The sequence below is a fragment of the Caretta caretta genome, chromosome 8 (genome assembly GCF_965140235.1).
Source record: "Caretta caretta isolate rCarCar2 chromosome 8, rCarCar1.hap1, whole genome shotgun sequence".
NCBI lineage: Eukaryota > Metazoa > Chordata > Testudines > Cheloniidae > Caretta > Caretta caretta.
The window spans coordinates 52,656,187-52,682,943 of record NC_134213.1 but is presented as its reverse complement, the minus strand read 5'-3'; the positions used below and the strand labels follow the sequence as shown (position 1 = coordinate 52,682,943).

The 26,757-nt window shown below is 46.0% G+C and overlaps 2 protein-coding genes and 1 long non-coding RNA gene across 7 annotated transcripts in view; 1 reads left to right on the top strand and 2 right to left on the bottom strand.

Moving 5' to 3' along the window:
* The window catches only part of AXDND1 (axonemal dynein light chain domain containing 1), a 54,522-nt gene extending 49,412 nt beyond the window's left edge, over positions 1 to 5,110 (bottom strand). The window contains exons 1-2 of the mRNA XM_048861657.2: positions 4,956 to 5,110; positions 3,977 to 4,158 (exon numbers count right to left, since the gene is read on the bottom strand). Coding sequence (XP_048717614.2) covers positions 3,977 to 4,158; positions 4,956 to 5,082 — 309 coding nt within the window. The 5' untranslated portion in view covers positions 5,083 to 5,110. The remainder of the gene's footprint in view (positions 1 to 3,976; positions 4,159 to 4,955) is intronic.
* A 907-nt stretch (positions 5,111 to 6,017) lies between these two features.
* LOC125641201 (uncharacterized) lies at positions 6,018 to 17,022 on the top strand. 2 transcript variants are annotated; one of them, XR_007358003.2, is made up of 3 exons: positions 6,018 to 6,114; positions 14,915 to 15,008; positions 15,970 to 17,022. It is a non-coding gene; the product is annotated as an uncharacterized LOC125641201 (long non-coding RNA). The 2 variants fall into 2 exon arrangements; XR_012669650.1 differs by lacking the exon at positions 6,018 to 6,114 and adding an exon at positions 6,401 to 6,566.
* The window catches only part of SOAT1 (sterol O-acyltransferase 1), a 49,528-nt gene continuing 33,525 nt past the window's right edge, over positions 10,755 to 26,757 (bottom strand). For all 4 annotated transcript variants that reach the window (XM_048860728.2, XM_048860727.2, XM_048860729.2 and 1 more), the window contains 10 exons: positions 26,133 to 26,415; positions 24,126 to 24,204; positions 23,208 to 23,289; positions 22,367 to 22,412; positions 20,478 to 20,607; positions 19,827 to 19,924; positions 19,074 to 19,172; positions 17,878 to 18,013; positions 16,745 to 16,890; positions 10,755 to 14,801 (listed from right to left, as the gene is read on the bottom strand). In XM_048860728.2, the coding sequence (XP_048716685.1) occupies positions 14,745 to 14,801; positions 16,745 to 16,890; positions 17,878 to 18,013; positions 19,074 to 19,172; positions 19,827 to 19,924; positions 20,478 to 20,607; positions 22,367 to 22,412; positions 23,208 to 23,289; positions 24,126 to 24,204; positions 26,133 to 26,415 (1,156 nt within the window). In that variant the 3' untranslated portion in view covers positions 10,755 to 14,744. The remainder of the gene's footprint in view (positions 14,802 to 16,744; positions 16,891 to 17,877; positions 18,014 to 19,073; positions 19,173 to 19,826; positions 19,925 to 20,477; positions 20,608 to 22,366; positions 22,413 to 23,207; positions 23,290 to 24,125; positions 24,205 to 26,132; positions 26,416 to 26,757) is intronic.

Sequence of the window (26,757 nt, the reverse complement as noted above, 5' to 3'; positions counted from 1 at the left end):
GTTGTTACAGCCTAGCGGGAGAGGGCTAATCACTGACAGGGGCTTTCCCAGGGTCGAAAGGAAAGGCTAAAGGGCAGCATTGGGAAGGAAGAGCAGGATGGAAGTGAAAACCACCCATATGCTCAGGTCCTCCAAGGGCTCAAGGGGGACGTACATGCCCCCCACCACCAGACCCCTCTCCACCACTTCCTGGGCAGCAGCCTTCATTGCCAGGAAGAAGACTACCTTCCCATACATCTTAGAGGCTGCTACCATGGCCTTGGGCCCCACCACCCTCACCAACGCCCATTTCTATGTGGGGCAAGGTGGGCATCAGGAGGCAGCGGACGCCGTGCTTTCTGGTTAGGGTGGGAAAAGAGCCCCATCCACCAGGGATGGAAACAGAGGCAGTGGCTGAGTTAGATGATGAGGTGGCGGGTGGAGGGGCCGCGGCCTCCTGGGCATACGCTCTGGGGGTCAAGAGCTCGTGGAGGGGATGGCAAGGGAAGGGGCGGAGGGGCCGCAGCTCATGGTGGGGCTGCAGCAGAGGGAACAGCCGTTACCATGGGGCGGTTGGCCTTCCAGGTAGGGCTTTTACCCTTTTTTTCCCCCTGGCCCTTTCTACCAGCTGGGGGGGCTCCCCCAGAATTGGAGGAGACAGAAGACCTGGCAGCAACAGGATCTGTACCTGTGCCCGCCACTGCCAGTGCCCCAGCAGGGGGCAATGATAGGCAGTCTGGCAGCAGCGGTCGAGAGGGTAGCCGCAGGGATGGTTGGCGGGGGAGCAGGCAGAGAGGGAGCAGCAGGGTCAACCCAGGGGATCCCACCCGCTGTTTCCCCCACCATACTCGGTGGGGATGGGGACAAGAGGCCAAATCACACCTCCCCACTAGGCTGCAGGCAGGGGAGGAGGGTGCCAATCAAGGCTGGGAAGGGGGAGTGCAATCAATGCCATGAGATGGGAATACCGGCTCCTTTGGCTGCACTGGAGAGGGGAAGGACTACAATATCAGAGGGTGGTGCATTGTACAATGGGGCTCAACATAAATGAGGAAGGAGCACAAGCATGTGGGGAGGGGACATGGGTGCACAGAATGAAGGGGCTGGACAAGGGGGGCAGCAGAAGGCAAGGGGAGAAGGGAATGGGCTAGAGGCAGACTGGGGACAGGGCCAGAATACCACAGGGATTAACTACAGGGACTGGGGCTGGGTTTACAAACCAATAGACTCCTAGAGACTGGGGTGGGGCAGGCAAACAAACAAAAAACTGCTGGGCCAGGCAGGCCAAATACAGGCAGAAAGGGGAAAGGGCAAACCGCTGCAGGGAGGCTGGTGGGCAAAGCAGAGGGTGGGAAGGTCCACCAGCCAAAGCAGCAGAGAAGGGATGGCCAGTCCAAGGGCGGGGATCAGGCAGCCAGGCAAGCAGGAGGGACCCCACTGGTGGTAGCAGATACAGAGGCAGGGGAAGCAGGCCAGCAGGGCCTACCAAGGAGCGGCAGCAGCAACCAGGGCGACCGCTAGTGAGGCAGCAAGGGGGGGGGGGGGCTAGCTCAGACAGAGACTGAAGGTGCTCTGGGCCCAACAGCAGTAGCTCCCCACCCACATGACAGTCGTATCCTATTAAATTCCAGGGAAGTGGGTGGGTGTAAGCTCTAGAATGTTGAAGGCCCTCTTCCCTATCAGCTGAGAAGGGGTTACCACAAGTCAATTAGGATCAGCTGAGAAGGGGTTGCCTCAGGTTAATTAGGAACACCTGACTCCAATTAAGGGCTTCCTGAGCCCTTTTAAAGCCCCTCCCATGTCCCTATCCCTCCCTCACCCCTGCAGTGGTAGTGGGCAAATAAGCAGCTCTAAGAGAAGAGGCTGTGCTCCTTCTCATAGGGAAAATAGACAAGCCTAAGCGCCTACTAAGGGAAGGATTGACTCCGCAGGGCAAACCACAGGATGATACCCGACCCCAATGAGGAGGTAGGGGGAGGTATCTCCCTTTGTATTGGTGTCTAGTGAAATAATACCTTCTGTTTGTTGTAGATCTAAGGGGATGATCCTACCCAGAAAATATGGCTGAAGGAACACAGAATGGGGAAGATGAAGACTGCCCCAGTGCAGCAGACAGGGGTTGATTTACCCCAGGCCTGTCTTGCCAAAGGGAGAAATGCTGAGGCTGGTGAGTCAAAGAAGGTGCCTTGCTAGAGTAGGGATAGAGGAGCAACTATCATTGGCCAGACAGGTGTTGATGGCCCACCAAGAATAATCTTCTATCCCAGAAACTCCACACAGAGGATGCATAGGCAATGAGGGCTGTCTAACCCACATCACAGCAATTATCTTTCTAGCAGTTGGAAGAAAGTATAAAAGAGGGACAGTGACATCATCACTTGGCCTCTCTCCTCTCCCATCTCAACACCCAGAAGATCGTCTAAAAGACACACACTTTGAACTGGGGAGGTTGGTCCCAGGCTGGGAAGGAAATCCAGCCTGCGTATTGAGAACTGAGCTGCCTGTAACATTTATTAGGGTGAGAGACTGCTTGATTCAAATTTTTCTTAGTCTGTAGAATTTAGACTGAATTTTTTTATTTCTATGTAACCAACTTTGATCTCTATGCCTGCTACTTATAATCACTTAAAATCTATCTTTATAGTTAATAAAATCTGTTTTTATATTTGATCTAAAACTGTGTGGTTTTGGTTGAAGTACTTGAGGAATTTCAGCTCGTGTTAAAAGGGCTGTTGCACTATCCACTACCGGCAAACTAATTAATGAGCTTGCACTGTCCAAGGGAGTCTTGAGCAATGTAACGGTATATTTCTGGGGTGCAAGGCTGGAGTCTGGAGTGATTGGCTGGTGCCTCTCTCTGTACAATTCATGAGCAGTACATTCATGCAATTTAGTGGGGTGTGGGGCTCCACATGCTGAAGGCTGAGTGATCACAGCACCGGGAGAAGTTCTGTTGTTTGTCACTGACAAAGCATTGTGAGAGACAGCGCAAGCTCGGGAGTTCAGGGGGCACAGCGATCCCACAGTTTCAGGTTATAGCCCAGGGATCCTGTCACAACTTCCCAAGTCTCTCCTCCCCTTTTTATGTCACTGTTAACATCACACACATCCTTCTGATTCTCAAAGCTTGCAATACTATGCTTATCTTCCAGTTCTCTCCCACATCTTCCCTCACATAACTAAATCTTGCCTTTTTGTCAGCTATAGTACCTCCAGAATTTGCCCCTTCTTCAGGAGCCCTCTTGCCAAGATTTCAGTCCATGTACTATTTTCCTCTTGCCTTAAACACTATAATCTCCTACTCTCTAACCCCCGCCCCTCCAATTTCTCCATTTATAGTTCATCCAGAAGGCTTGGCCAACAGAGCATTGTAGTGTACCCTTTCAAGTCTTCATTCTGTGAGGCAAGAATGATGGTTTTGACTGGCACAGTAACCAATTGTAAAGCTTTATGCATGCTATGGTGCTATACAAATGATAAATAAAATAAATCATAATAGTAATAAAGTTTCCAAGAAATAGAAAAGATCAAAACAGCAGTCTAACCAGTTTCCATATAGCTCTCTCTGTCACCAGAAAAAGCCAGGACTAATACAGACAAAATAGTTATCTAATATTTTAGTAACAACAAAGTGTGGTAGGCACTTTATGGTAAGTAAATGACAAATTCCCTGTTTAAAATAGCTTAAAATCCATATAAGGTTGTTGTAATTAGAACACAGGTGTAATATAAGTTTAACAAGGTTACAGATCCATTGAAACAAGTCACTTCTAGCCAACAGAAATACAGAAAAGACACGCTGTTCTAATAAAACCATGTGCTACACTAAATTCACTTAAACTTTTAGCTGCTGGAATAAAAACATGCTGCACTAAAGAATTCCTTTAACTATTTGGTAGCACAGCTGGATACTGTGCTAGTATAGATCTAAATGGAACAATTCTGGGCAGGTCTTATCCTGAAGAGGAAAAGGCACTACCTAGGATAATGTACGTACCTTGAAGTCTTTCGCACTTTTGTTTTTCTTGGGGGGTCTTAAGTATTCAGGGCTATAGGCAGTACTGGCAGCAGAAGTCAGAGCTAGGAGGATCTCTTCTGGGATGAAATCACACTGTAGAGAGGTGGGAAGAGGTCCTGAACAGTCCAGCATACTTGATTTATTTCGTAGCTGAGGGAGCTCTGGAAAACAGCAGGGAAAAAACCCACCAGTAGATGCTGATACACTTTGCTGGGGAGGGAAACACTGTTTTCAAAACAATATGGTGAACTGGCTCCATTCTCATCTATTTTTGAATAGATCTTTATTAAAGGATCATCTTATCCCATCATTATGAATTAGCCCCACAGAAGTAGCTCTCCAACATGAGCCCATTGTAAACCCACTGCTGTGGCTCCTCTGCAGGCAGTGCTGCTGCTACTTGTTCAGTATGTAGCAATAGGTTTTCTGTGAGAATTTCAGCATCCGCAAACAGGCAGCACATATGGCGTCAAACTGCTGCTATCTGCAGAGTTATTTTACATATGGTAGTACAGTACGCACACATTTACACACACGCAGATGAGCACTCACAGAGGATGAGCATCCTAAATTCACCATTCCTTTGCTGGTGCTCTGAGGTGTTGGATTATATTTAGAGCCCTGCAAATCAGTGAATATTCACTTTAGATCTGTGAATCATTTTTGTGGATTGTGGATCGGCTGCTGATACAAATTTTGTATCCGCTCAGTGTTCTAATTATATTCAAACCACAGATGTAAATGTAAGAGCCACATGACCCACCTCAATACAGTGAATATATAAAAACAAGAGGGTACTTCCAAACTGCAGTCTCCTGTTTATCAACCTCTTACTATGGATTGGTAGGAGGTCAATTTTCTGCAAAAGTCATGGTGACTGAGACATTTGTGAATGGTTATTAAACAACACCCCACATGCAGTTAATACAGTATCATCTGGTCCCTAGCTGAGATTTACCTGCACTTCTGCTGACAGGTACCAGAGATAAGCTACCTTTCATTTTTCTGCCCTCTGGTTTGGATGCAGATGGTGGCCCAGGAACTGGCATTTGATTGAGGGACATGGTGAGTGGTTTACTATTCATTTATACAAGGAAATTTTCAATGATGAAATAACCTGCAAGCAAAATTAAATCAAAATTGTTGCTGGGCTTCATCATTTTTATGGAAATAAAACTTTGGTGTGTCGTACAAGGAGTGCCAGAGTCGGGAACCAGACATGGTGCTTTGGTGCTGAGGCAATTCCAAATGGAAGTCACTTAAAGCCATCTACTAAAAGGGGAGTTAAAGATGTAGTGCTGGATGTTATCAGTTGGACCTTCCAACTTTGCATCCAAAATTGTATATATATATTTTAAAAAGCTTGGTTTTAATATTTAACATGAAGCAGGCACTAACCATTTCACATATAGTTGTTGTGATTACACTGAATTCAGCTATAGTATCTATTTTTCAATTCACTTTTTCTTCATTTATTTCCAGTGCCAAACCAATCTACTGTAGAACCTTGCTCTCTAAAATTATTAGAGCCAGTGACAAACTGTGTTCCTCCATCATCACCAGTGCTTTATCCTCCCATTCATATATGTGATTTTCTATTTGTTTCCAATTTGTGTTGAGAGTAAAACACTTGTCAAAATAGTTGCCTTTATTACATGCATGACACCACAATGCTTGTGTTGGACACATCTGAATTGTATTGCAATTACCTCCATATTTATTGCAAAAAAATCTAGTCTCTCTCATTTCACCCATTGTATTCTGACTTTTATGTCTTGATATCTACCTAACTGGATGCATTTAAGTTTTTTTCACAGCTTACTAAGCACTCAGGGCCGGCTCTAAGCACCAGCAAAACAAGCAGGTGCTCCGGGAGGCACATTTCTAGGGTCGGCATTCCGGTGTCGGCCATGCAGCCCCTAGAAATGTACCCCCGCCGCCCCAGCTAGCCTCCGGTCAGCCACCGCCTGCTCCCCTAAGCATACCGCCACCGCCACTCCGCTTCTCCCCCCTCCCTCCCAGGCTTACCGCTTGTGAAACAACTGTTTCGCGTGGCAAGCCTGGGAGGGAGGGAGAAGCCTAGCAGCGGCGTGTTCAGGGGAGCAGGCGGAGCGGAGGTGAGCTAGGGTGGGCGTTTGCAGGGGGGGGGGGAGCCGCAGGAAGCAATGGGGGGCGGAATGCAGCACGCCGGGGGGAGGAGGCGAGGCAGGGGGGTTGGGGAAGCGGTGGATCCGGGGGGCACGAAAAAAAACCGGGAGCGGCTGAAATTTTTTTTGCTTGTGGCGCCAACAATCCTAGAGGCAACCCTGTAAGCACTCCTTTGGAAAGCCCATTTTTTTACTAGCTGCAAATATACATCGTTTTTGCAAAGTCAAGCCACATCTCATGTTAGCCTTCCTTTAATCTGGTTACCAATAACAACACAAATAATTAGATCAGCAAGTGGACTGTTAACTGCCCCTGGGCTTTAGCCTTATCACGGGATGATCAACAGCCGCCGCTGGCTAGTGACTGCTTGGAAAGAAGATGTGCCTTTCCTAAGTGATATTCTGGCGTGGCCTGGATCAAGGTACCCTTGATATTTCTGCCTGCCTCATCAGCATCCCTGCCCCCCATGCCCGCGGCCGGCTCCACCCTGTTGACGGTTCCTCCCGCTCCAATGTCCCGCAGGGGTTCAGGTGGTTTCTCCCGTGCAGCCGGCAAGTGCAGCGAAGCGCCGTGCACGGCGCTGTCAGCCAGCGGGGGGCAGCCTCCCCCCCCGCCCCGGACAGCATCACCCCGGCCCCCAGGGGCAGGGCCGGGCACGGGCCCACGGGCTCCCCCGCGAAGCTCGGCGGGCGGCAGCGAGCTGGCCCCGCGAGAGGGGCCAGGTTGAGGGGGCGGGGCAGGAGAAGGGGGCACAACCCGCCAGCCCCTCCTGTCCCCGCCGGGGGTACGAGCCGCTCCCCCTGCAGTGACACCCCCCCTGTCCCGGGGTCGAGCGGGGCCTGCCCCCAGGAGCCCCGCCCAGGCGATGCCGGGAGCTGGGAGGACTCTGTTTACCAGCTCTCAGTGGCACCGGCCCTGGCCGTTCAGTGTGTTGCTATGGAAACGAAGGGCTTCTCCCCCCCAGCTGTCCGCGTAGCGCCTCGCCCCGGCCCCGCCCCTGCCCCTCCCGCGGGACTCTCGTTCCCGCGCCTGTTCCTGCGGGCGGGCGCCCGGCTTCCGCACTACGAGCGGGACAGCCGGGAAGCGGGCGGGAGAAAGAGAGCTTTGATCAGGCAGTGGCTTAGTCACCTCAGCAAAGCCACGACCCCTCACGGAGAGAGTCACCAGGTGTCCGGTTTTCAAGCGGGACACACCGTTGGAAGGGGAGCCTGGCGGGGCGCTGCGAGCTAAGGCAGACTGCTCCCTCCCGGTCCCGGGCCCCAGCCCAGGGCTCTGCACACGGCCCCTGCGCTGAGCACCGACTCCCTACGCCCCCGGGCCAGGAACGGTAGCCAACGGGAGCTGCAGGGGCGGTGCCGACAGGCAGGCACGGTCGGCAGAGGTAGTTGCTGCACCTCCGCTCCGCCTACGGGAGCCAGACCTGCTGGCCGCTTCTGGGGTGCAGGGAGGTACCTTAGCCCCCACTGCTATGCCACTGACCGGGAGCCACCACCGGTGACCTCAGCCCACACCCCCTCCTGCACCCCAACCCCTTACCCCAGTCCAGAGCCCCCTCCCACACGCCAGGTGTTTTAATGCAGGCCTGGAGCTCTCCTCAGGGAGCGGGGTCGGGGCTTTGCCCCACTCCACACAGCTCCTGGAAGCAGTGGCATGTCCCCCCTCCAGCTCCTACATTTAGGGTCAGCCAGGGGGCTCTACACACTGCCCCTGCCCCAAGCGTGGCCCCCACAGCTCCTAGGGGCTGGGAACCACAGCCCATGAGAGCTGCACGGACAGCGCCTGCAGCCAGGGCAGCGCCTCCACCTCGGAGGCGGAGGGAGAATATGCCACTGCTTCCGGGAGCTGCTTGAGGTAAGTGCCACCTAGAGCCTGCCCCAGCCCTAATCCTCCTCCTACCCTACCCCAGAACGTAGCTAGACAAAGGTAGGGAGAAATGTATGAAATATTATCTCATCTCTTCTGCAATTACTAGTCAACATTCACTTTTTAAGAAATATTTCTTTTAGAGTTCCCTTCTTTTAAAAACTTGATATAAAAAGTGTGTATTCATTTCATAACATTAATTTTTTTGTGCACAAGCCAGCAAAAGGAATAAAAGTTAGGCTGCAAATTTTATTCATAGAGGTATATAAACATGCAGCAATACATGCACTTCCCTACACAAACAAATTTCTTACATGCGTGCACGCACTTGCCAACACAGAGAGACAGCCAGCTGGGAAGGGAAGGTGGTGGGCTGGAGGGGATAGATGGGGAAGGGCTAGTAAAGGAGAGGATGGGGAAAGAAAGAGGCCAAGAACAAGAGCAGGGTAGGGGTAAGAGGCAGCAGTGAAGGAGAGAGGAGGGGGTGGATGGGGAGGCAGATGGCTACAGGTGCATGAGGATGTGGGGGACACCGGGGTGTATAGGAACATAATGGGAGTGAAGCAGTGTATGAAAGTGAATGGGGTGCAGGGCTGTGGGGAAGTGAGGGACATGGGGTGGCAGGTCTGGTAGGTGGAAAGAGGGGGCAGGAGAGCGCTTTAAGGCGTACAGGGCTAGGATGGATGCAGTGAGGGGGATGGGATACAGCCCCATTCCCAGAACTCTGAGATGGGGATACATACCTCCAACTCCTGGGTGCTGGCGATGGGGCAACAGACTGCAATGAGCTGCAGCTCGAGCCCAACCACAGGAGCACGAGAAGCGGGACAGTAACAGCAGTAGAGGCGCATGTCAGGACCACTCAACAGCCACCTGCTAGGCACACTAGCTCATCCCAGGAACTGTGCCTGCAGGTGAGGGGCAGGGCAGCACATGGACCCTCCTACATGTAGGAGCCGGAGTGGGGACATGCTGGCTGCTTCCCAGGAGCTGCGCAGTGCAGCAGCTAGCAGGGAACCTGCCAGCCCTGCTGTGTGGTGCTGCCAACCTGACAGTCAACAGCCTGGTCAGCCATGCTGACCGGAGCAACCAGGATCCCTTTTCCATCAGGTATTCTGTTCCAAAACCAGACACATGGTCACCCTAGTGAGGGCTCCAGCTGGGGGTGCGGGCTCTGGGGTGGGGCTGGGGCCAAGGGGTTCAGAGTGCAGGAGGGGGCTCAGGGCTGGGGCGCAGGAGGGGGTGTGGGCTCTGGGAGGGAGTTTCGGTGTGGGAGGGGGTTCTAATTTGGGGCAGGGCATGCAGGTTCAGGATGGGGGATGGGCTCCAGGTAGTGTTTACCTGAGGCAGCTCCCAGAAGCGGTACTAGGGCCCTGTGGCCCCTAGGCACAGGGGTGGCCAGAGAGGCTCAACATGCATTTGACATGCAGATGCTGCCTCTGCAGCTCCCATTGGCTATGGTTCCCTGCCAATGGGAGCTGCAGGGCCAGCACTAGGGGTGGGGCAATGCACAAAGCCTCCCTGGCCACTCCTGCACCTAGGAGCCGCAGAGACATAGCACTGCTTCCGGGAGCCATACAGAGTCAGGGCAGGCAGGGAGCCTGCCTTAACCCCACTACGCTGCCAACCAGACTTTTAACAGCCCAGTCAGCATTGGTGACTGGAGCCACCAGGTTCCCTTTTCAACCAGGTGTTCCAGTCAAAAACCAGATCCCAGGCAACCCTAATTGAAGAGCTAAAGAGGCTGCATACTTGGCTGCCCAAAGCAAGCAAGCATGCATCATTCAGCCTCTGGACAGTTTCACAGGTAGGTTTATCAGATATAGGCAAGCAGACAGCCCATTCATAGGCAACCTACAGGCCCCAGCATACAAGACTCCATCCTAGCTTGCTGTGCATTGCATGCCGAGACCGGTAGTTCCAAGGGGCAACACCTTTGTAGTGAGATGAGGGTTGAAGAACAGGCACAGCATTTGGGTTGGCAAAGTGAGCAAAGCGGCCCTGCTATGGAAAGTCTGGACCTCCTCGCCTGCTGGGATGGGAAACCTAACAAGGCTCCTAAAGAACAGAGATCATCACAGATGGCTGGGGCCAAAATGTATCCATGGGGCAAGTCCACTAGAGTCAATTTTAGCCTCTAGATTCAGAAATGCAGAAGCCAACTCTCCCCCTTTTGTATTGGCATCTAAATGAATGATAGCCTGGGGGACCAAGTGCACTGAGTTGGCCCTTGCACAGGATAAAAGCAGAGGAGCTGGGATTAAGAAGATGCGACCCCTAGGATTTGTCATAGTTTAGAAATGAGGAAAGCAGGTTTGGAACTGGGAGTTACTTAACGCTCTGCATGGAGATGCCTGGGGACCTGTGCCCCATGGGAGCTTATTCCTTCAGCACAAGAGTTCTTGCCCATTCCCAATCACTCCCTCCTCCAATATCCCTCCACAATGCTTTGCGACAGATCCCAGAGTGCTCCAGAGTAGGCACACAAGGACTCTACGCAATAGGTTATCGGGGTGCTTGCTGAGCAGGCGGGGTTGCCCTGGTGGCTGTCTGGTATCCAGAGCCTGGCTCCAGCGGAAACATGATGCATAGACTGGAGGAGGAAAGAAGTCTCTCACCCCTGCTGCCTCAACATCCAGGAACAATGCGCTTCACCCTCCTGCCAACTCCAGTAGGGTGGAGTGCAGCCTGTCCCTCGCAGTAACATGGGCTCTAGGGGACACTGAAGAGAATAGACCCACACACCTTTCCTAGATAGCAAAATATATTCCAGTAGATTATATAAACAGTGTTTCTGCATGACAGAACATTTTACAGAACATTTACAAGTTAATACATTGCAGACAGTAACAGAATCACATCTCCACAACAGGCATCTCTTGGCAGCTATTCCAGCCTTAGTAACACCAGAGGTTGTTCATACCACTTACAGGTAGAGTGCAGTTTAGTTTCCTCTACTCAGTGGTATTTGTACATTGAATTCTTTCTGCCGCCCACCCTTTCTGACTAAAGAGATTAGAATCTGTCTGCTCCAGGAAGGAGACTAGTAGGGTTGTCGACTACTCTTAACAGCAAAGACCCCAGTGCACTGGGTAGAGACTTGCAGGTATCCTGCTGACCAGGTGCATACCCCTGAGACATCAGAAAAGAATGCACGCTCTCTCAGAGGGCACATTTAAACCATTCCCTCCTTCCAGCTCATTTACATTCAGAGATTCAAGGCAAATGATTCACTTTCCATTAATAGATTGATACTGCCTCTTCCCATCCCAGGCACCCTGCCTCAAATCATGGATTTCTTCACAGCAAGTAAAAACAATTAGGCTTATTTTGATAATACTTATTGAACAGTGTACAATTTTAAGAGATCAAAGGCAGGATTTCTTTCCATTCTAAAGCCATCTTCACACAGGAAACTAGATAGCTTGGTGGGTTTTTTAAAAGCAGCAAAAAAGGACACATTAGGTATGAAGATTCTGTATGAATCTACAGTCCTCTTACAAGGACAAATATACAATACCCTTGCGAACTATTACATATTTCATATATGCAAGAAACTGGGTACAAAAAAATCTCACCACATTAATACAGATTTCTGTGATGTTACTGAGCAGTGAGTTGAGTTGTATTGGTGGGCATTCCAAAATGGAAGCTTCCAATTTCATGGATGGTTAAGAGATAGTGGAAGTAAGCTTCACAATTTTACAAAGAACTCTTAATATGTGTATATAGTAAGAATTCAAATAGGTTGTTAGCCTTAAGTGGCCAAATCACTGGCTAGACCACCACACTGATAGCTCTGGGATTCTACAGCGTACCAAAAAAACAAAACAAAAAAAACCCAGAAAAAACCACTTCAAAGGTAGTATCTTCAATTCCCATTTAGCCCAGCAATGTGCAATCATTTCACTAGAAAGTCTAAGGCCTCAAGTATTTCCCCAAGGCAATCATGAAAACTGAATTTCAAGCTGATATCAAATCTCACAAAATAAGTAGTCAAAAAATAGCAAAATTTGTCAGTAGTGTAGTTGTTAATGCTCTCTAAAGGCATGGTTTCAGGTGACTTGAACTACAAGGTAAGAACTGAATGTGTCAAGAAAAAAGGCCAGTTACAGCAATTAAACATGCCTGTATAATGACTGGCTTCTGCTTGCAATACACTTTAATCCTTTGGCTCCAAGCATTGAGGTTATTGACATACTAATGCTCAAGATTCTACATTATAGGTAAACTGGCACCATAGAGTTATACCTAGAGTCCTACTAGTAGGCAGAGAAGACTCAAAATACAATTCTTCCTTCTTTTGAGAATGCTGACACACAGTAGCAGGAATCAGACACAGGATTCAAGAAACCCAAGCCTCTAATCCATCATACCCCAGGGGAGTGCAAGGATTTCCATACATAAGCAGTACATTGCATTTTAAGAACTATGATTAAAGTCTACTGACTTCAATTCATCTTAGATGGAAGAGAAGTGCTACTATCTGACCACAAAGCTATTTTTAAAAAGGACACTATCAGGTTACAAATAATCTCAATTATTTTACTAGCTTTTTTTTTTTTTTTTTTTTTTATTAAAGAAAAAGGTCTAATTTACTCTGCATTATAACTGTTCAAGCTCTACTAGTGGAAGTAAAAAACCAACAGAGTAAAGTTTCTAATGATTTTCATCTCCAGGCTCTTATATACTAGCACAAATGTCCTATGTTTGGGGGCACACATTTGTTAAACTTTTTCTACTGAAATTAAAAGAAAAAAAATCATGAAAACAAGAGTTTTGATATTTAGTACAAGCTTTCGTTCAATTAAAAAAATCCATCCTATACATTCAAAACCTGAATTTGTCACAGATTTGACCTGGTTGTGTTTTTAATAAGAGCAGGAGACCTACCTCTTGGACAGGAACTAAAAACTAAGAAAAAAATACTTAAAATCAAAATAGTTGGCTCTGATGAAGTTATGTTTCAACTCTGGTTAGAAAATAACTTTCATTGTCAGCACTGGTAGCCATGCCTGTGGCTTGGAGGTCAACAGGATCAACTCGCCACTCATAAAAATGCCATTAAAAACATTTGAGTAACTGTGAAATTACAGTACTTAATGAAAGCCAAGTTGTTCTCTACCACTCGGTTCCTTCAAGCAATGGAAACTAATTACTGTAGCATACAATTCAATTGTGTCCCTGCTGTACATCACTTAAATGAATAAATGCTATTCAGATAATCAGGAGTTATATGGTTAGTTTCTGAACTCATTTGTAACCTAGACTGCAGAACTGACATCTCCATATAGAAAGGAAAGCGGAAGTAACTGGAAGGGAACCTCAATCAGATAAAATCATGTGCAACTGCTGTGGTAAAGGGAATATTCCTAGTTTGAATACCCTTTCATCAGAGTTTCTCCTTGTAGCAGTGCAATGGTCCCTTCTCCCTCCCAAAGTAGGGCATGACCTTTTCCTGACTCCATGTATTTTTGATGCAAGTATTCCAAGGGAGATACGGCTTTCCATTGCAAAAGTAGTGATTTAGCATTGAGAAGGGGGGAAAAGGCTTTGATTCATCCCCTTATTTTCAACTGCTTTTGTGTCAGGAAGCCATTATGGAGCATCTTGTCAACATGTGGCAAGATTAATGGGCATTATATCCAGTGGAGCTATTTGAATGAGAATACATTAAGTCCCACTGAAATCAATGGGATTTTTTCAACCTGCTCCATAATACTCAATGCATACTAACATATGCAGAATAGTAAGTACACATGCACAACAACAAGTTTTCACTTTCATTTGGCAGTTCTGTACCCCCTAAGATAATTGATTAGTCTAGGGGGTACAGGGAGGTAAGTTGTCAGAAAAAGCAAACTCCTACTGCTCATAGTCACATGAGCTTCAGAGCACAACAGAAAAAGCCTAGAGGCATAAGAGCTGTAGTTGGAATCCTGACAGCCAAAGAGGTCAGGCTCTTGTGATTTAGGGACCAATCTTATGCTTTAGTGTAACAGAGGTTTTTGGTTTAAGAATGTATGCACTCAGGGCCCTACTTTTGAGTATAGCAAATATCTTCATATAGCCAGTAGCAACTGATCGATCATTCCAACCACAGAAAGAAAAAGTCTTCAGCATTAAAAATTAACTTTCCCCAGCCCATTTTCAATTCCTATGTACTGTCTGTGGAAAGTAATTCCAGACAGAGGGCATAGAAAGCCATCCACCAAAACTTGGGCTATGATGCAAAGACATGTTGCTCTGTCACATAATACTACCATAGCAACAAGGAGGGTTCCAAAGAGCATACAGATTCTGTAGACCTCTCCAGTTACTGAAGGAGGAAACAACTTTGAAGGAATGTCTAAAACAGATTGACAGAGGCTACCGCTGAGCTCTACTTAGTCTGACCAGCCCATCTACTGTCTGGATGAAGAGTAGCAAAATACGAAGTGCCACTGGAACGAGCAAAATTCAATGGACATGACCTTCATCTCAGTGTTTCATGACTGACATGGGAATGACTGAGTAGAGCTGTGTGAAATGAGAGCTACCTGGAAGCCTGCTGCAGTCCACTTCAACTGGGCTGCCTCAGTAAAGTTACAAAAACAGTTTATCTCCAATAATCAGGAGGCACAACTTCCCTTAAAAAAAATATTTGAAGTGAATGATGTCATTGGTCCCTGTCCTTGGAGGAGCACAGGCTGATCTTCAGATATGGGAGGAAAGATGAAAGCTGGGTTTAATGGTTTTAAATCTGAATATGACAATTCCAGGAACGTGGTTTCACATAGTCCAGGAACGTGGGCTAGAAGACACAACAGAAGAGAGGCAGCATGTTAGTCATGGACATGTAGTGGTGGACATTATTGTAATATCTACTGAAGTCTATAACCTTTTCTGTTCACACACCCCTTACAGGAAAAGAAGACAGCAACACCACATATTCTCCATCTGATAGTCACGGAGGCTATGACTGATTCTGACAGCAGGGTGGAGCCAGATGTTTTTTCAGGTAAACATAAGCATCTAGTCTATGACCATTACAAAAAAAAATCTATTCATCTGTCTTCAGCGAAGACAGATCTACAACAGCAGCTGATTGTTTCATGCCATGTCTCCTTCATATTGGTGTACATAAAATTCATGTGGTGGGGGTAGGGCAGAGGGGTTTGGAGTGTGAGAGGGGGCTCAGGCCTGGGGCAGAGGGTTGGGTGCAGAGGATGAGGGCTCTGGCTAGGGGTGAAGGCTCTGGGGTGGGACTGGAGATGAGGGGTTCTGAGTGCGGGAGGGGGCTCAGACTACGGGGTGAAGGCTCTGGGGTGGGGCCAGGGCTGAGAGGTTCAGGAGGGGCTCAGGGCTGGGGCAGAGGGTTGGGGTGCGGGCGGTGCAGGCTCTGGGGTGGGGATGAAGGGTTTGGGGGTTCAGGCTGCCCTGGGGCTGTGGTGGGGAGAGGGAGAGGAAGAGAGAGAGAGGGAGAGAGAACACTCCCTCCAGCCCTCTCTTGCTGCAGCAGCAGCTCAGGGCAGGGGGAGAGGCACCTCTCCTGCCTGTGGCAACTCCCGCAGTCTTGGGCCGGGCTGAGGGAGAGGCTCCTCTGCCCCGGCCCCAGCAAGTCCAGGGCAGGTCCATGTTGGGGCCAGTGGGGAGGGGCACCTCTCCCCTGGCAGGTCTGCACTGGGGCTGAGGGGGAGGGGTGCCTCTTCCGTGGCAGGTCCATGCTAGGGGAGAGGCATCTCTCCCCTGCACAGGGCTTAATAGGCAGCTGCACAGCTTAGAGGGAACTTAGGACCAGACTTTGAATTCTGAGCCCACCTAGAATGGGCCTCAGGTAAAACCTTGCTGAATGCCTTTTCAAGGTGCTAAGCAAGACAGGTTGAGCTATCAAGACTACTCAGACAATGAAGGGCTTTTGTTTAGGACTGAAGTTGTCTATGTTTGACTTTAGAAAAATGTTTCTATTTTCCCTATTTTAGGATTGCCACTGCTGAAGGCAAGGGGAAATTCCCTACAGACCCAACCAATGCAAAAAACAACAGAACAAAACCCACAAGACAACCCCCCACCCCCACCCCCCAAAAAAAACAAACAAAAACCAAAATCCCACAACTGTTTCTCTTCATCCTGGAGGCTGAGCATGTTGCCTCCCCTGCACTGTAATACTAGTACATATTGCCTGAATGGATGAAAGTGCTCAGAGTTTAAAGGATGGAAGCCTACTACTTGAAAACTGACAGTCAGGGTGAAATAAAATGCACTGTTTAGACTTCTTTAAAGAAACGACTTGACAAAGTAAAACTGAAAATGTGTGTGCGCGCGGAGGAGGGGGTGCGAGGGAAGATGAACAACGGGCAGTAAAATACTAGATCCTTGAGATTTTGTCAGCCAGAGACCTTCGCTAATTTCTGTTGATAGAGTCAGCCCTTCTCCAAAATGATCTCAGAGGTCAGTAATCATGTAAGAGGTCTCAAATTTTGTACTATTCTGGAGTTTTTCTTATTATGCTCATGTCATAAGTTTAAAAAAAACAGTAAGTGAAATAGAAACCAACTTCTTTACATCATCAGCCCCCATTTTCCAGATTATGCCATGTCAGTCCATTCCTGCTCTCCTCTACCATATTACAATTTCTTGCCCTTTTCCCCCCTAAGTCTGACACTCGCTAATCTTTTGTCCTTTACCCAAACCAAGCTTGTCCCTTCTCATTGTTTGTACACTTAGTTATTCCAGAATCAAAGGTTAATCACTCACATTTTTCAAGGGGCAATACTGATGTGCATACCACTCCTGACTGTAAAGGCAAATTATGACACCCTGGCCCAGGAAGAGAGAGGTCCACATGATCACATTCCAAATGGGCCCTTTCCGACGGTCATTAAGAATGAAGTTGAAAACCACTGGAAGAGGAAATAGAAAGCCATCAAGGTGCACTATTCAGGACATCTGCAAGCTCAGGTTTTAACACATATCAAGAGCCAATTCGTCTCTTGACTTCTCCTTTCATTTCCACTAAATTAATTTGATCATCAGACTGCTTTCCATGTCTCCACTGTATTGATAGCACATTATGGGAAAAGTCCATACACCACAGGAAAGCATGCTCATTACCTTCTTTCACAAGTGATATGTATCACATTGGCAGGTTTGTTCCCTACAAGACTACCAGGCAATTGGCCAACAACCAGGTCCATCTGGCAGCCTCAGCTTAGAACGGGAGCGGTAGTGTGCTATAGCACAGGAGTGAAGAATGCTGGCAGAGCAGGGGGTGGAAGGCAGCTGTGCCTGCCCCATAACAAACATCACCCACAAAGTAAACATGTTTGCACTCATGCTCCCACAAAAAGAGGCAGGGGAAAGGGAAGATGCCATCCTCCGACTCAATGCTGGAAGGCTACACCTATACACATCAGTCACTGTAGCAAGATAAAAACTGAGCAACTACTCCCTCATGCTATTGCTTTAAAAATAAAAATATTGGTTACTAGGCAGAAGCGTGGTAACTCATCCTTGAGGGGCTGGCTAAAGGGAAAAGTTATGTTGTTATAAGTTCACTGCCCATTTTTATATACATTAACTTGGTATGTTATATATGCATGGAAATATCTATATGGCTAGTTGTATAGCAATAACAATTTCTCTTGCCCTTATATCCCTTGCCTCCTTAGACCCCAATCCTGAAAACACATAAGTAACTCTTTAATGGGACCCCTTGGACGCATGTGTTTGCAGGATTTGGGTCTCCAACTGGAACTCTTCTACAGGAAACATTTCTGCAAGTGTTTGAAGAGCAACTAGCCCAACAGAGCCTGATCACCATTTTAGTCTCTGGGCTTTACTACAGTTGTATATTTCATTTTTTACCAAACTCTTTCCTGGTGACTTACTTCCAAAGCACATGAAGAGGCAGAAGAGGACTGGATAGAAATAACCAAAGCAGACTCCCAGGACATACTCGTGTACGGCAGCTGAGACAGCAAAGACAGACAGCATAGCAGCAGCTTTGAACTTCTTACCAAAGAACTGGTGATGGGAAGAGGGGTGGGGAAGATATCGAATACACAGCTGTACTTGTACTTTATTCCATTTTATACTAGAAGTTAATTCACTTAGTCATTTTAATGGACTAGTTAGGGTCTGCCCCTGCTATGCATGAGGAGCTCTATATTTAAAATGCCATACACATTCCAGATTCCTTAGATTAAGGAAAGTGTCTATTCTTTGGGGGATTTCTACTCTGCTTTTCACTTCCTGAGAACACACCAAAGCTCATCTATTTAAACAACATATTACCATGCCTGAATGTAACAGTTCTGTGAATCAACATACTATTAGGTTCAGTTGTTACCTTTCATTAAAAGCACTAGATTAGGCCCCAGTCCTGCACTTTATGCATGTGAGTAGACCAGTGAACTCAGTGGTACTCCAAACATGCATAAGTGGCTGCCCATACCAGGACACCGAATTTGGTCATTCACATCCCTGAATGCACCATGAAGCAGTGTTCCACCATCAGGTTACTAGTTTGTTTACAATTAAATTTTTAACCTAAGTCTCCCCTCCCATCCTGCAGGAAAGGCTCTGTGATCCCCCCGCCGCAAAGGTCAGCAGATCACTAGTTTGTCAGTCACTGACTCTTTTTGTTAGTCATCAGATCAATCAAAAAGCAAGGCTTTTTTGCACCTCTACAGGACAAGACATTGGCAGCTGTAAAATTGGCATAGAAATAGGGAGGAGCTTTTACTGGACATTCATTTATTCAAAACAATTACAAAGTTCTAATATGGATTCCATTGCTACACCACATTAATTCACACTTCACCACATTTTCCTCCTTTGTCATCCGCTTCAGTGATTTCTGCATAATTGCAGAAATAACCTTGCTGGATGAAAGCTATTCCAGAGCACTTCTCCACATCAGTGCCCTTCCAAAGCCAATGAGGACTCTAGCAATACAAACTACTTATTTTCTCACGAGGAATGGTGTTAGCTCCCCTCTTACACCCACCCCCTTACTTTTTCAGAAAAAGAGGTTAGTGTTTCAAAGACAGGTAAATGAGGACTAAGTCGGCTTGCTGCTCACCCATAGGAAGTCCCTGTAAGCATAGTAATACAGCCAGTCATGTACCACCACATTCCATGTTCGGTAATAGTTTGCATACGATGTGGAGTTCCACCAATCCTGTAACACACAGTTAAAGAAGAGAAGAGGGCACACAGTTGGAGTTAGTGACAAGTCTTCCATTAACTCTTTTTTGAAAACTAAGTTTGCAAATGTCTGAGCAGACTATTTGTTCTAGCCACACAATCTATCATCCCACTTAATTTAACAAGTTGCACTGCAAGATTGCATAGGTTATGGCATTTGTAGCATCTTTATCTTTCAGGGGTAGGACAGTTACTCCAATAACTGAGTTCTATGGAACTGTAGTGGTCAAACAGAAGGAAAAGTTTAAGTTATTGTCATGCCAATGAAAAGATTCGACAGCTCTGGTAGCTGAAGTCCTGTTCACTCACAGAATATGTAATACAAGCATTGGCAGGCCAAGCTTCCCCCACAATGCCCCACTGGGATGCCTCAATCCTGATCTAGCGGGACTCTGGAGAAGGAACTTTCCCTACAATGAACATCAGTAGCATTTCTGCTGCTAGTATGCCTCAAGCAGCAGAGTTTTCTGAAGTTCTTTTCCTCTCCTGCCCCCATTTCATTTGGAGAAAGCAATTCTAGGAATGTCATAAAACTAAAATAATTTCATTTGGGGTTGATTAACAAAGATAGCATCTGTAGAGAACAGCAGCAACATCTACAGACATTGCAGAAGAAAGACCTTGTTACCTCGTAGAACATTCTGTCTGCAAAGCGCAGCATCTCAGCAAATGCATTAAGCCAGCAGTGAAGGAATGCAAAGAAGACCAAGAAGAGAATCAGAACACCTGGGGATACAGAACAAAAAAAAAAACCAGACTCATTTCACAACATCTTTTGGTTTACACATCTGTGACCAGGGATACATAAACAGAGCCATCAAACTGTGTCTGCTGCAAACAGGTTTAACAGGAGGAACCAGATTTTGTATTAATCAATCTATAACTATCATTTTTAAAGGGTAATCTCACCACACGGGACACACAGGCTGCTCTATGGTGCAGAGACAGTTGTCAAAGGAGCCAGAATTAAAATTTGACGTTCTGTTTGAATCTCTTGTGCCCTCAAGCTATAATATCCCACTGCTGAACTTTCATGGAGAAAAGTCTTATTTAACAACAGAACAGCTACTTATCCTCTTAGTTATCACAGGATAGGTGCACTGCAGGGCAGCCATATCTGCTATAGTGACCAATTCGCCACTCCCTATGAAAAACCACCCATCTCACATAAATCCTGTGGACAGAAGTTTACCACCTTCTCTGAACCCTCCTTTTACAAGTCTAGCCTGTAATGGAAATGGAGGAAGGTTATAATGTTGCACAGCCATCTGGGTCTCACCTGGCAGGATGGAATTGAAAATGCAGAGGACCAGCCCTCGCAGATTGAAGGGTTCCTGACTTATGTTCCGAAATGGAGGGATGCAGAGTCGCACAAAGATGTAGTAAGCATAAAAAAGCGAACCAATCACCTGTAACACAAGAGCAGTCACACTCCATAAGAAAAATTAATGCACAATTAACATCTGTAACATTGCAACTCTCTACAGAAGGGAGAGAAACAATGACACCACCCCAAACTTCCCACAACTCAAACTTTTTGGATTAGAGACAACATCCATGAAACTCCCATAATATTCTATTTTTTTGCTTTCAATTTATGTTGGAGCATTGTTCCCAGATAGCTGGTGTCGTAATGTCAGTGCATTGTCGCTGTTCTGCCAGAGTAGCTTTATAAATTTCTCCAAGTCCACCTACTGACATGGCAGCTGTGAACAGTTCTAATATAGTGCTAGAAGATGATAAAGCTGAGTAGTTTTATGCTGATGCCCAAAATAAACTGAGAAATCTCACAATTTGGATCTACCCAAGACATTGAGACAGATCTGAGCCCACATTACATATTAAGTTATATTATAATCTCCACTTCTCTTCCATCCGAGAAGATTTACAACACGCCAGGCTGTTCGAAAACCTGGTTTTGGTTCAGGCAACTCCCTATTCAAAGTTTTCAGACAGGGAAGTTCTGTCAATACAATAATTTGACTGGTTGAACACTGGCTCACTTTTTAATTGGCTTTTCAGCTCACCTAAGCGCCATTATAAATGTGCATACTTTACCATAACTACTGTACACATTTTTTCACCCCCTTTCCTTCCACATCAAGAACAGCCTAGTCAAGAGGGAGCTGGGCCCCTTTGTTAGTGCCATTTAGATGCAAAGAAGGATTCCTTGTGAATGGCAGAACTCCAGATCACATCACACTGAGGGTCCAATAAAACTTGACCTGGAACTTTCTTTGGATTATAGCAAGAAACAACAAATGACCGTGCTCATTGAAGCACATGGGGCAAAGGAAGCAGTTTCTTGTCAATGCCCCCACAAACATACACACACACTGCCTTCCCAAGCTCATAAAATCTTGATCAGTGCTAGGTTTAGATAAAAAGTGAGGTGAGAATACAGAAGTGTAAGTGTCCTCTGCACTAATCTCAGTTGAACTACCTAACTAAAAGTTAGTTACTTTGACAAGGTATGGTCATTAAAATGATAAAACAAGTAACAAAGTTTAATGTTCAGATAAGCACCCAAAAGTTTGGCTTGAACTATCAAAACCTCAAGTCTTCAAAAGAGCTGGAGATCTCAAGAGATATACTGGCACTTGTGTTTCCGTCTGGAGCACCTGAAGTGGTAAACAACCTTTTCTAACAAGGGTGTGGTTCAAAACTAAGACAAAGATTCAGATCAGTTCTTTCTTATGCCAGGTAGTTAGCCCTTCTCAAGTATCCACAGTATATTGGTAAAATGCATACTGGTGTGTCTATTGCACTCTGCATCAATATAAAGGCCACCAGTCGTGAAGCAAAGCTAAGGAAAAGTCAATCCCTAAATGGAATTATGACTGAATTTCATCAGAGGGTGGATAAAATATTGAGTCAACTCATTGGAGGAGGCAACTAGTAGAAATATTTTTTCTTAAAAAGTAGTTAGATGAGTATCTGACAAGATATTTCAGGGTACAAATATTAATATGGCAACAGGGATCAGAGACAGTTTTCTTATCTTCTTCCATCACTAGAAGGGCTTCTGTATTTTTCCAGTGAAACTCATTGCTGAATAATTCACATAAGCTGACGCCTCAAGCAGAAAGTGCTTGGCAATTCCATCTGATAGAATCTGAGAATTCTCTGGGCATGTGTTAAGATGATCAAAAACTAAACTAGACTCACCTGTGCAAACTTGGTAGCTACATAACCCCATCTTATCATGGGATTCCTACAAAGAGAAAAAGCATAATGTTACATCTAACAAACTCTTCTTTTGGGGCAGCAAGGATCTCACCCAGTACAACTGCATTCTGTAACCATCCCATCCCTTGAGCAAAGAACCCTTTGTTTAAATTAGAGGTTTCGTCTGTGAAATATTGATGGTCTGTAGAAAGCTCATGGCTCCTCCTTACTGCCAGATGTAAACTGCAATAAGACAGCAAAATATATTACTTTCCCATGTAAGAAATTCCTGTAGTTGCCATGGACATATGCAATCACATTAGGAGATAGTGGTCTGCACAACTGTGAATGGGAGGAGAGTTAGTCTACTAGACAGTGCCACTAAAATGGGACCCATACTATGAAAGTTTGAGAACTCCTGGGCTAAGTGTATTTAGGAGGTACCTGTAGTTCCTCCACAAATCCAAGAGATGGAGCTGCTTAACAACTCCATATTATGGCAGATACTCAAATTTAAGTAAATTCTAAGGCAATAGTCTTCAGAGTTCCATTTCTTTCTAAAGACATTCAGCATCTGGTTGTTTCATTCCTAGATCTAACTCTAGACAGTTTTTCAGAAAAGCTCCTACAATACCTAGAGAATGGCTAGCAGAGGGCAAGTCTGAGTCAGGTCATTGGGGTGCTATTTCCAGCCCTGCCAGTAGTTTGGCATATGACCTGCAGAAACTCACCTTCTCTTTCTGTGCCTCAGTAAAGTGGGGGTAGTTCCCACTTCAGAGGCATTGAATTTAGCTCAGACTTTTAGACTACTACATAAAGATATGAGTGTCATTGACATTACCTGGGATAGTTGTCCCTGTAGATGAGGGTGGGAGCAAAGAGGAAGTACAGATACTGGGTAACTTGCGGAACTGGGATGGTGCCTGAAAGAGCAAAGAGTATTTGGTAGTGAAGCATTCAGCATCCTGAAGGCACTGTGCTTCCCTCACTAGCCTTCTGCATACTTAACCCAGGCCTCCTCACTAGCCCTCACCCTGAAGACTTTACTAAAGGAGACAGAATCCTTAGATTGCCAGAAAAAGAACAGAGGAAAAACAAACAGATTAGTAATTAGCAGGAATTCTGCTTGGGACATGTAGTTCAGATAAACCAGTGCAGCCACTCAGTGCACAACATTGTTAAATTGACAGTCATTACACACGGTCCCATTTCTAAAGGTGTTACTGCCAGTGTGTCATGATTACTGGTATCACGTGTACCTCAGGGCCAGAATGTTGGCAGACCAAGTCCCACACCAGCATGTGGGCTCTTATTCCATGCTAACACTACTGTGCAGTTCTAGATGGGCTGCTGCCCTCTTGGAGGAGCTGTCCTTTGGATTGAAGCATTACACTGAAGTCCCCTCTACTATTTCTTGTGGATCTCCCAGTGGTAGCAAGACCCCCCTCCCCCCCCCAAAGCACTAAAAGCACATGGACAACTTACTGTCTCTCTAAAACCAGTTCTAATTCACCTGGGGCAACTGAGTTACTATAAAGTGGAAATTCACTTCTATGCAGAGGGCCACCAGAGAGCCCATGCACTACTCTAGCCACATTAAAGACCCACTTACACCTGAGAGTATAAATGGTGCACAGAAGCCTTGGGCTGACCATATGTATATGGGTGAATTTCACCCCCAGAGGGGGGAGGACTCAGGGAGCAAAGAGTAAAACAACTTATCCACAAACGTCAAGTGGAAGCAGTGTAAGTTACTCACTTGACTTCTCCTTGGCTGAAGACAGGACCCGAGGAACGTTCTCCCTAATGAATGAATAAGCCTTCATAATTAGACGTACCTGTAAAACAAGAGTGCCCAAGATTCCGTTTTTCACAATTTAACTTCCTCAGCCTCTGCACTTAAATGGGATAGAGTGATGCATCTGGGTAACGCTTTCAGTGTATTAGTCTCTTTTCACCTTACCCTTTTTTAAAAGGTATGTGCTGTTCCCCCTATAGGTTCACCTCTCAACTAAACACTCAGAGTACCAGAAGGGGCAAGTATGCAGATAGTAGTGGTACCTGCCTCCTCTCCACCTCCAAAAAATCCAAACTCTTTTGTAATTTAGGTGGAAATAAAAATGAGCCCCAGTCCAGTGCATGTGCCATTTGACACGGAAGTCAATAAAACGTTAGCCAGGTTAACCAAACACGATCGAGACTGAAGCAATGAATCACATCATTTTGATACTCCAGCTGTTCTCAATGTTGAGATGATTGTTGTTAATCTAGATTTATTTATTGAGTATATTGCTCCATTTTTTAAGTGATCAACAAAAATACCACTTAGGAGTTGAAGCAAGATGCCACCAGCACACGATGCCACCAGCTACTATTCAATTCACTTTTTTTGCCCCCCACAATTTCCTCTCAGGAACTGATAACTGCTTGGCAGTTGATACTCCTCAAACTTGCTCCCCAAGTGCTGGCGACTCCCGTTTTGAGACACCCACAGCGACAACTGCTTCTAGAATTACAAACATCGGGACTGTTATGAATACATTCAGAACAGAAACATGAATATGCAGTAACCAACTGATGTCAAATGTAGCTATTAAGAACATTTCTGGATCACAGTACAGGCCTCTCCTTTGTAACTAATATAATTGTTCAAGAAGGATCTTAAATTCTCTGTTAGGCCAGCACTACATGTTTAATGGGAGTTTAAGGTAAAAATCTGACCCCCTTTAATAAAAGCTAGAACTGTTCTAACTCTAAATTATGTTTAATCTACTCAAGATTAGCTCCCTCAAAATGGAACTGTGCAGTTACCACCTTCCTACTTGGGATACAACTGAAAGAGATTATTCTGTGCAATATCACAGAGTATTATAAAGCAGCTAATGTCATGCATCACTTGGGCCATAGGAGCAAAGTTTGCTAGATTAAACCGTTTGCTGTTTGGGTCAAACTGACCAAATATTTTATTTACCACAGATCTTACAAGAGGATATATGTAGTCTTCATATTTAGATGCATGGTGCACAAAAAACTGCTTGAATTTAGAACTACAGTATTAGAAGTCAAAATAACCAAGTGGTGAATGGCTTATTTAGAGGGAGACCGTTCAAAACCATTCCCTCCCGTTTTTGAATACATTTATCATCATCTGCACTCTTCATTGACAGAGCAGCAAGTAAAATTAGCGTGAGGTTGCAAGACAACCCAAAATTAAAGCTTTAGAAATTACACAGATTTGTTCTGCCCTCTTTATGGGTATTGCACCTTTCTGTTGTGTGACGACTAGATTAATTTACATCACAGACAATATTCAAGTGGCCATGCATTTTTACTTTTGTTCTAAAAGCAGCCAATACTGGGAATTGGCACTATTTCAAGTGTTTCCAGGTCTCTCTTGCTTCTAGCAGTAACATGGGTACACCTTGTCTACAAACAGATGATATTTAAAAATATATATGCAATAGTCTAATGCAATTGTATCATATTAACAGATGCTGAATTTTGATTCATTGGCAAAGGGTACAACTACTGAAAGCCTGTGAATAAAATAGAAAACATGATTTTAAAAAAAATCAGAAATAGTTGCCAAGAGTAATGAGGTCTCTTAGTTACAAATTGCTACTGTCTCACATGCAGAGACAGGCACTACAATATCTCTGAGGAGAAAAAAAGGCTTTTCAATAAGTTCTTTCCTAGATTAAATTTTCACTCTGGCATGCGAAGTCATCGACTGTCCTGCCTCTAAAGTCACCATGCAGGGACCCACCTGTTCAAGTATTACAACGAACCGAGAGGCTGGAGGTAGAGAGTACGACACAGCAACATACGTTGGCCCAAGCCCAAGCCCGATAGTTTGGAAGAGCATGAAGAGCATCCCGAAGAAGAGGGAGCGGATTTTCCGTTGGGAGGAACAACTGTGGCCCTTGGCCCACTGCAGGAAGAGGCCATAGGGTAAAATGAACGTTGACAGAAACATGCAGAGCCAGGTGGAAATGACAACAGGAAACTTGCCAAAAGCGAAGACCAAAAGATCAAATTCAAGCACCAGCCTAAAAGAAACAGATATGACACAAAGCCAGATTAGTGGTATGTGGTGTTCACTATCTCTTTTTATGAAAGCTTCCAACCCAGTTCTGCAGTGGTCACAGAAAGTGACATTAGCAGACAACAGCTGGTAGGTGATCTCAGTTCAATTTCTAAATCTACAAGTGCATTGTGCTAAACCAAACCACACTCACTCTTGTTGGCAACACTGACTGGTTGAAAGACTAAGGTCTGACTCAACACATGCAAGCACATGCTTAACCCTAAGGCATATAGGCTTCAATGGGATTTAAGTGCACGTTTTATGGAAGCGCATGCTTAAGTTCTTTGTTAAGAGGGATGAGCTT